Source organism: Uranotaenia lowii, chromosome 2, assembly GCF_029784155.1.
Source record: "Uranotaenia lowii strain MFRU-FL chromosome 2, ASM2978415v1, whole genome shotgun sequence".
Lineage (NCBI taxonomy): Eukaryota > Metazoa > Arthropoda > Insecta > Diptera > Culicidae > Uranotaenia > Uranotaenia lowii.
In genome coordinates, this window is record NC_073692.1 from 347,564,782 (window position 1) to 347,575,670 (window position 10,889).

General features: G+C 34.4%; 1 protein-coding gene across 1 annotated transcript; it reads left to right on the top strand.

Moving 5' to 3' along the window:
* The first annotated feature begins 1,817 nt into the window (after positions 1-1,817).
* On the top strand, positions 1,818-4,262 carry LOC129743621 (uncharacterized). Its single transcript, XM_055735699.1, has 2 exons — positions 1,818-1,976; positions 3,511-4,262. Exons 1-2 carry the CDS (start codon positions 1,904-1,906, stop codon positions 4,155-4,157), a joined length of 720 nt encoding a protein of 239 aa, XP_055591674.1. The 5' UTR covers positions 1,818-1,903; the 3' UTR covers positions 4,158-4,262.
* Positions 4,263-10,889: the final 6,627 nt, after the last annotated feature.

Here is a 10,889-nt window from a genome sequence, read left to right on the forward strand (position 1 = left end):
TCACATCCTTGACGGAAGTGACGATTTCTTTTCGAAAGGCATTGAAGTCAGGAATCGTGACCGTTATTGGTGGAATCTTTTCGTTTTTAAGAGTATAAGAAGAAGAAGAAGGTTTCTTAGTACTCTTATCAGAATTAAATATGAATATTTCCTCATCACCGATGTTATGAAGGACATCGAATGAATTGGAAATTTCAACTTTTTTGGCAGATGGCCCTGGATTAGGTTCAGCAATCCGTTTTCTTCCGGCCCTTGAGCCGGCCGAAGACTTCCCCATGCTGGAAAGAAAAGAGAAAATATGAATAAAAGAAAATGAAAATAATTTTAGCACTGAAAAGTGCTGATTGAAATACAGGTAAGGAAAAAATAAATAATGTAAAATGTTCCTGCAGGTACACAGCAACGATACGATGCTCCGGCGTACGTGTTGACGGCTCAACGGTACAGATGGAAGTGGATTAACTTTTATGATATTTTCCCATTATGCAACCGTACGAAAGTGTAACGAAAATTTATCAGCAATTTTCTTGAAACGTATGCAGTTCATACGCCCTGATCAAAACTGACAAAAAATTTGTTATTTTTTCTCAGTTTGGATTTCACAGTTCTTTTTGGTGTGTTTGGAGACATCTGGTGACCCAGCCAAAAAACAAAATTTGGTTCAAAACGATCGTTGGAAATTTTATACAAGTTTCGTGGGCTAGTTTGTACATCTGTTCTCTGTGGTTAAATGCCTCTATCAAGAAAAATTGATTATTCATATACATTTTTTACTTTATATCGTATAGGACAATAAATCTACGCTCTAATTACAATCTTACAATGAAATTTTTTTATTAGTATTGATCTGATAAAAATATAATATTAACAAAATATTACCATAAAATATGGCCATATTGCACCCCTAACTATGTTTTATACAAAAGAACTAGTGATATCTAAAATTTCACCAGAATTTCAGCTTTGACTTATGCTTAACATCAGTTTCTCATTTTACAATTAAATTATACGAAAATATTGGAAGTGGAACTGAAATATATCTTAAAACATAAATATGCGCATTTAGCTCGCCCGGTTTCGGAAACGGCTATTATTACTGCTTTGAATACTTGGTTTTTATAAAAGTTACAAAATAATTATTGAAAAACAAATATAAGGTCAGGTTTTGAGAATCGAAAAAAAATATTTAAGAAAATTAGAATTAATCTATTTTGTAATGCAATTCGCAACTCAAGTTACGAAACTCAAGATATATACAAAGGTAATAATGTTGAAATTTGAATGTAATATAGGTAATGAAATAAAAATTTTAATTTTAATTTTTATTAAAATTTCCATCAATTTAACAAGGTGTAGAAAAGCACACCGGATCAGCTAGTCTACTATAAATTAAAATTTCTAGTTCAACCTTTATCAAACAACACTTGAGTCAATTCAAAATTTCAAAATTTCACAAAAGAAAATATTTCCAATGCTAATGATGACAATCTAAACAATTTATAATATGTAATTAGGCACCATTCGGATGATTTAATCAATCATAAATGGTAAAAAAAAATCGCGAAGCTAAATCAAAATAAATCTAACGAGACAGGCAAAAAATCCCCTTCCTAAACCTGTTGTCCAATTCCGTTCCGGGAATCGATCAACACACCAGGTCGCTTTTTTGTGGATGAAATGTGTCTAGATATTTTGCCATTTCTACACCTTCATATATGAAATGTATGTAGTTTACCTGCAAGTAAATGCTTGTATTCATACGTTCATTCAATCAGCTGTTTTCTTCCAACGGGTGAGGCTTGGCCTGGCCCGGCCCAGACTATAAATAAGCCATGCCGCAGAATGCCGGTTATCCATTTTCGGTGAAACTCTTCGAACCACTCGACGTCCCGGTTGTTCCAGAATGTTAAAACTAGTGGTGTGCTTGTCGGTGATCGGGCTGGTTGCCAGCTACGATTTTAAGGACTCGTTCTACAGTTAGTGTCTGAAAGTTTTAATAACCTTCTCAAATTCTTGGTTTTGTATTTATGAGATCGAATCCTTTATTCTGATTCTAAATTCTGAATTCTGGATTCTGAATTTTGGATTTCGAATTCAGAATTCAGAATCCAGAATTCAGAATTCAGAATTCAGAATTCAGAATTCAGAATTCAGAATTCAGAATTCAGAATTCAGAATTCAGAATTCAGAATTCAGAATTCAGAATTCAGAATTCAGAATTCAGAATTCAGAATTCAGAATTCAGAATTCAGAATTCAGAATTCAGAATTCAGAATTCAGAATTCAGAATTCAGAATTCAGAATTCAGAATTCAGAATTCAGAATTCAGAATTCAGAATTCAGAATTCAGAATTCAGAATTCAGAATTCAGAATTCAGAATTCAGAATTCAGAATTCAGAATTCAGAATTCAGAATTCAGAATTCAGAATTCAGAATTCAGAATTCAGAATTCAGAATTCAGAATTCAGAATTCAGAATTCAGAATTCAGAATTCAGAATTCAGAATTCAGAATTCAGAATCCAGAATCCAGAATTCAGAATTCAGAATTCAGAATTCAGAATTCAGAATTCAGAATTCAGAATTCAGAATTCAGAATTCAGAATTCAGAATTCAGAATTCAGAATTCAGAATTCAGAATTCAGAATTCAGAATTCAGAATTCAGAATTCAGAATTCAGAATTCAGAATTCAGAATTCAGAATTCAGAATTCAGAATTCAGAATTCAGAATTCAGAATTCAGAATTCAGAATTCAGAATTCAGAATTCAGAATTCAGAATTCAGAATTCAGAATTCAGAATTCAGAATTCAGAATTCAGAATTCAGAATTCAGAATTCAGAATTCAGAATTCAGAATTCAGAATTCAGAATTCAGAATTCAGAATTCAGAATTCAGAATTCAGAATTCAGAATTCAGAATTCAGAATTCAGAATTCAGAATTCAGAATTCAGAATTCAGAATTCAGAATTCAGAATTCAGAATTCAGAATTCAGAATTCAGAATTCAGAATTCAGAATTCAGAATTCAGAATTCAGAATTCAGAATTCAGAATTCAGAATTCAGAATTCAGAATTCAGAATTCAGAATTCAGAATTCAGAATTCAGAATTCAGAATTCAGAATTCAGAATTCAGAATTCAGAATTCAGAATTCAGAATTCAGAATTCAGAATTCAGAATCCAGAATCCAGAATTCAGAATTCAGAATTCAGAATTCAGAATTCAGAATTCAGAATTCAGAATTCAGAATTCAGAATTCAGAATTCAGAATTCAGAATTCAGAATTCAGAATTCAGAATTCAGAATTCAGAATTCAGAATTCAGAATTCTGAAATCAGAATTTAGAATACAGCATTGAGATTTATTCTTCGAATATTAAATTTAGAAGTCATAAATCAGTGTTTGAAATTCACATTTCAGAATTATTCCAGAACTCTGAAAGCTGAGTTTTCAAACCTGTACTAACGTTTCTGAACAGATATAAAAAAAATCCGATAATTCTTATCTGCAGATGAGCACCTCATGGAGGATTTGTTGGACGATCGCGCCACCCTAACCTTGATGGATCGGTTCAAGCGAGCTGCTGCGGATGGTTCCGGGGAAGACAAATGCAAACGCCAGAACAAGCACAAATGCTGCAACGACAGCAACGAGGAGAATCTGGACAAAATCAAGGAACTGAAGAAGGAATGCTACAACGAGGTCAAGGCCAAGGATGAAGCCGGCACCGTTCAGGAGCCGATCGATTTCTTCTCCTGTGAGAAAATCAACAAAACCAAGCAGGACATCGTCTGCACTGCCGAGTGCGTTGGCCGCAAGAAGAACGTCATCGATGAGAAGGGAGATCTGCTGGCCCCGGCCGTCCTGATTCCATTCGTGAAGGAGAACTTCGCTGCCGATGCCTGGCAAGAACCACTGATCGCTGGATTCGTTGATACCTGCCTGAAGGAGGTTGCCGATAAGAAGGCCACCCGGAAGGATGAATACCGTTGCAATCCGGCCTCGTCCCACTTCGGATACTGTATGTGGCGCCAGATGACCCTGGCCTGCCCCAAGGAGATGCAGGAAAGCTCCAAGAAGTGTGACAAGATCCGCGAGAAATTGGCCAAGAATGAACCGGTCTCCATGTACAAGTCCCATGACTTCGATGATAACTAAGGCAAGTTGATTTTTGGTATGAGAAAGTTTCGTTCGACTGATACTGAGGTGATTTTTTATATGAGTGATTTAATGCTGATCAATCAATAAAACGTTTAAAACCTACTTTCCTGATAGAATTTTTATTTAGTTTTGATACTTGAGTTCAAAACTGATCACATTTCAGCTGTTGTCAAAAGTTGGGGGGTAAATATCTAGAAAGTTTAAATCTTTCGAATGTCTCGATAATATTTAATACTCGTGTTATAGCAACCAAACTGTAATTAAATTCAAATTAACAGATACGTAAACACCTGCTCAAATCTTTTAAGATTTTGAGGCGAAGAACAATCACTTTAAAGCGAGCTCATCTCTTTGGAACGCCTTCAGAATTTAGATTTTGAACCTCTGACATTTACATCTTAGTTACAGTCATTCTCATGCGTGTGTACCATGTGCATCAAAAATAATGCTTATTACCATTTTCGTAAATTTATTTTTCGGCATATCGGTGAAAAGTAGTTCTGAAATTGATAAAGATGGATAGAGAAGTGAGAAGAAAATTTTACAGATGTTGAAAAGAACGAAAAGAGCATTTTTTTTACAAAATTAATTAACGGTGGTTAACTTATCTTAAAAATCATAATAATAGGCTTCAAAAATCAAATCAAATCAATGGTTCAAAATAATTCGGGCTTAGCCAAATTGGACCGTTGACCCTAATGATAAGCACTCATACAGTGCATTCATGCCGTGATAACGAAATATTAACACGGCTAGCGCATCGATGGAACCATTGCGCGCAATAGGGAAGCTTTCTGGAGCTTAACGTACGCCATATTTTGCCCGTTCGGAGTATACGTGTTCACCACATGTAGACTTCGGACCAACCAGATTTCATTGTATAGGTTAAGGTAGTGCCACCTCTATCCCGGTACTACTTCTCCTAAATAATGAAATGTTGCAGGGTAAAGTATGGTGTACGTTAATAAGTTTCCTCGCAAAAATGCTCTTTCGCTCTTTTCAACATCTGTAAATTTTCTTCTCATTTTTCTATCCATCTTTATCAATTTCAGAACTACTTTTCACCGATATGCCGAAAAATAAATTTACAAAATTATTTAACGGTGGTTAACTTATCTTGAAAATCATTACCATTTTCTGAAAATTTCGACTATTGCAAAATTTGTGAGGGATTTTATTAACTTTTATCATAAAAAAAAAAGTGATGGACATTGTCTCAACGATTCTGTAACCGACAATGGAGAAATGAATATATAATTTTTATTTGAATTTTTAGATAATACAACAAAAATTAATGTTGATAAGAAGATGAACAAAAATTTTTGTCTCCCATTTAGACTAGAATTCACATCATGTGCGGCTCTAAGTTTCATGTACAACCTGAAATACCTTTGAGATAATACTGGTAAAGTATCGATGTCCCTAAGGAGATTTTCTTACCTTCTGCTCATCAGTTCTTTGGATTTACGGTGCTTCGCTACACCTTAAAAATTGATGGAAATTTTACAAAAGAGGTTAGTTCTTATTTTCTTAAATATTCGTTCTTGTTTCAAATCCTGTCCTATTTTTTTTTTCAATCATTATTTTGTATTTAAAAATAAGACTCTGTATTTATTTATTCATAAGTTCCTAAATTCTGCTACAATAAATGTTTTACATGTATAGAATTCCTTTCCCGAGCCAAACTTATACCATTTGCTTGGTAACTTTTCAAGTCATTAAAAATAAAATTATGAGAATCCCCTACACAGAAAAAAAATTTTGACTATTACGTGTCACTGAAAACTGCAACCTTTAAAATAAATCACCTGTAATTAACAAAACCTGTAATTTTTTATTGTTTTCCTTGAAAGTTAACGAAGATTCATTATTATTACAGCAAATGTCCTGTAAAAAAGTTGTACTCTAAAAATTGAATGTCACGTAGTCATGTTTTCGACCTGTAAAAATTATGGTAAATGTCCTGCTCCTTTTTGCTACAGGACATTTGCATAATTTTACAGGAAATAGTTTTTGCTGTGTATTTGAAATCAAGAAAACGTTTTTCGTACCGAAATCTCTTCTTTGCAAAACTTGCTCGGTCATTTCTCAAGTTATTAAAAAAAGTATGCGTGCACCCCTCTTTCCACTGAAAAGAAAGAAGGAGTCTTAAATTCATTTTTCCATATACACAGCAAAAATTATTTCCTGTAAAATTACGCAAATGTCCTGTAACAAAAAGAAGCAGGACATTTACCGTAAATAATTTAACAAGTCGAAAAACCAATTACGTGACATTTAATTTTCAGTGTACAACTTTTTTACAGGACATTTGCTGTAATAATAAATTAATCTTCGTTAACTTTCAGAAATTTTTTTTGACTATTACGTGTCACTGAAACTGCAACCTTTAAAATAAATCAACCTGTAATTAAAATAACCTGTAATTTTAAATTGTTTTCCTTAAAAGTTAACGAAGATTCATATTTTATTACAGCTAATGTCCTGTAAAAAAGTTGTACATTAAGTGTCACGTAATTTGTTTTTCGACCTGTAAATTATGGTAAATGTCCTGCTCCTTTTTGTTACAGGACATTGGCGTAATTTTACAGGAAATAATTTTTGCTGTGTAGACTCATTCACTTTTCGGCTTTTTTTTTGCTGATCTCAATGCAACTTACAGGGTTTGATTCTCATTCATTTTCAAGTACTCTGGCCAAATTTGAGCTCATTTGACTAAGTTTCCAGCGCATAGTGGGGCAGGACCTATGAAAGCTTGGCCGAAACCCCTTTTTGTAAATTTCAAAAATTCATCATAAATTTATGCTTTTCAGAAACTGGACATTAAACCGATCACAAATCTGTCAAACAAAACTTGAAATTTATTGTTTCATTCTATTATCTACGTAGGTAAAGTTGGGGTTTGATGCTGTTGCATTTTATCGCAAAAACAAAAAAATATGTTCAATGATCCACTAAAATTTTATTCCTTGAATAAATTAACATTAACAGAAAAAAATTAACATGGACGTGTTCAGAATAATATGAAATTTATTTGTTCGAGTTTAAAGAATTGAAAAAAAATCATAAACAAAACATGTTACCCCACGTTACCCCACTCTCATTTCTACTCGAGCATTTGAATGGAAGTCTCAGCTATCCAACAAAACAAAAACTGGTTTGCCTATTCAAAAGTTATTCACGTTTTAGTAAAACATGTTTTTGGCCAATTTTCGTACTTGTGGAATTGCTTTTGATAATGGTTTATGCTAGAAAAGCTTGAACTCAATCATATTTAATTTTTTTCAAAATTTATTTTCCTCTTAATTTGATAATACTATTTTGGTTTTTAAAAGACAAGCAGATAAGATTCTTTGGAATATGAACTTTCTATAACCTTCTCAAATCCTTTTCGGTCAGATGTTTAGTACCTATCTGTTAGCTAACTTAATTTTTTATTCAACATTTTTTTCTATAAAATTTAGAGATCTTAAAGTTTTACTCAAAAATAAAATAGAAATTATTTACATTGTTGGATTGTTTGGATATTTAAAAAAAAACAATGCAACCATTTTTTTTGCTGTTATATTGAGTATCAGCCTACTTGATCCATTACCTACTTATATAAGGTATCAATATGAGTTTATGGCTTTATTATCTGAACTTATTTGTTCTGTTACCACCGATCACACTGACATGACACTTAGAACAAAATTCCATTAATATTTTTCATATTTAATTTGTATGGAAGCATTCGTTTAATAGATGGAATGAGTTTTAAGCCATAATAATAAACGATTTGTCGTACCCCGAAACCCTCAGAGGTCAAATTCGGTTCAATTTGGTTCAATTTGCTTGATTTGTTCCTTGTCAGGTTCCTACCAGTTGTTAGATCTTTTGTGGTTGCTTGGTTAGTTTTTTGAAATGTAGAAATTTGGTACCATTTCTATGAAATCTGCTCCTTCCAGAGAAGAGATTGTTCTCAAACTAGTTCTAAAAAAACATGCATTTCTTTCTTGACAAATTTGTGTCCATTTGCATTATTTATTCAAGAGTTTGTTTTTGTATGGAGACCCCCCATTCTTGTCAGGGGAGGGATCTTAAAGCATCATTTAACTTATTAACGGTCCTAAAAATCCTTACATGATTATTTTCACACCGATCGACTGAGTAGCCATCAAGTTGATAAGGAAAATCTGCTAAACAAAGTTATCTAGATCAAATTTCACAACATCTAGCTGAAAAAAAATTACATCAAATTAAAGATTTTGATCAGATGAACAACTTTTCAGAAGACTTCAAACCAGTAGGATTTCATTTAAAAATGTTATGAGGTTTTGACCATCGATTGGTCAGGTCTGCCCCACTGTGCAGCGTGCGCTAGGAGTTTTAGTGAAAAAAGTCAAGTCGTTTTTGGTTTGAAGACCCCTCCTCCCCTTCCAATAAGAGGGAGAAGTCTCAAACCGTGATAGGAACCTTCCCCGGCCTCAAATGCACCCACCTGCTATTTAAGTTTTTACAATATCTATAGTGTATAAGGAACAGACAGACAGACAGACAGACAGACAGAAATCTATTTTTAAATATAGAGATGAATTAGGGTGGCAACGGATTTATGGGAAAAATTTCATGATCGAATTTTAAAAACCGATTATACACATTTTGTAGATTAGCCAAAAAAAACTGACCTCTGCAAAATTTCAGCTCAATCGGACTCATGGATGTCTCAAAGCGCTCAAAGTATAGGTTTTTTGACCCTCAAAAATCACCTACGGAGGGACCAAAGGATATTGGATAAAATCTAAAATTTAATATGATGCCAAGTGACTTAAAAATGCATAAAACGTCGAAATGTGGTGTTATTTAAAACAAAAAATTTTGTCAAAAATCGCCCCCCACCAAAAACTTAGAGCGCTTTGAAACATTCCTAAATCAAGTCCGATTTAGCTGGAATTTAACACAGTTCAGTTTTTTGACCAAACAACAAAACTTATATGGTCGGTTTGCGAAATTAGACAAGACCCATTTGGCTGCCACCCTAATATATAACTATATTATCTTGTTTGAAAACCTAACAGTTGACCTTGAACCACAACAACAACAGTTCACCTTGAACTTCCACAAAGGTCACATGGGGCCTCTGATTTTGGGCTCCATTCAGAACTGTGGTTAAGTTTAAACTTATTCTTGCTACCAAAAAAGTCGGTCCTAAAAATTCAAACAACTATAACATCTCAACCACTGATTTGAATTTCACACACTTTAGCTGTGTTGAATTAATTGAATCATCTAGCTTTAGCTAGTGAAACTTTAATGCACCTAAAGGGTGAACACGAAATTATTGCGACACCGAAAATGTCATGCCTTTTTTCTTGTAATGTTTAAAATCAAACCAAAATTTAAGCACTGATAAGATTTAAGGGTAGTTCTATACATCCATACATATGTTTGCATAAAAAATCAAAAGAATAATTAATCGATGGAGCCTTGAGTGTAAAAGTCTTTTCAGTGTCATCCGGTACCAGTTTCTCTCCTTCTCGTCTTTGACTGTCTTCTGGCTCTGCCGAAGCTCCCGCTACACCGGGCGCAGCTCCGGACAGTTTGCGGGTTCATGTCCTTTTGGAACAAAACGGACAGAATTGGCCTCATACCACTCCAGGACACTTTTAGAATAGTGGCATGATGACAAATCTGGCCAAAATAACGGAGCTTCGTCGTGCTGCCGCAAGAACGGCAAAAGGCGCTTCTCAAGGCCCTCAGATTTGTAGATCTCGCCATTAACTGTGCCCTTGGTCACGAAAGGCTCACTTTTCAGTCCGCAGGAGCAGATGGCCTGCCAAACGAGATATTTGAAGGCAAACTTCGACATTTTTTTCTTCTTAAAATTGTTGTCCACATCGAACTTGTTCTTTTCGGTGAAAACCTAAAACCTCGGAATTTGCTTAAAATCGGTTTTTATATATGTTTCGTCGTCCATCACACAGCAGCCATATTTTTCCAGTATCTTCTCGTAGAGCTTCCGTGCCTGAGTTTTTTTAAGCCGTCGATTGTTGCCGCACATCGTGGTTTGGGAAGTTCTGTACCTTGTATGTATGTAGTTCAGCTCTCTTCTTTGCATTCTGGACGTAGTTCTGCGACATGCCGATATTTTTAGCCAAATCACGGCTTGAAACGTTGGGATTTGCTTTAACCATCCGCTTCACCTTTCCCTCCGTCTTTTTGTTCTCCGGTTTTCTCCCAGCTCTTTAGCCGCAGTCCAACGTCAACCGCCCCTGGAACCGCTTCAAAACTCTGGAGACGGTTGAATGGTGAATGTTCAACATTTTTCACAACTGCCGGTGCGACAGATCAGGAAATTTCAGGTGTTTGGAAAGAATTTGTTCTCTTGACTCGCGTTGGTTCACCTCCATTTTCGTTGAATCGAAAAACACGACTTCGAGTTTGACAGCATGTAAACAATACACATCAATGAGAAAGTGTGCAAAATTTGGTTGATTTTTACCCAATGGTACATATAAAAGTTATACCTTCACTGCAAAAAATCGACATTTAAAGTGTATGTTTTTCCACACATACGGTCCAAAAATTGTTCAACACATCGATTTTATTAGGATAAAATAATGTTTATTGTGTTTACACATAAATTTAATATGAGGGAAATAATTTGGGCTCGCTATTTTAAAACAAGCGTGTATGAACTGCCCAAAAATCATCGAACCCCGTTCGATGATATTTTTTCTTCGTTTCAAA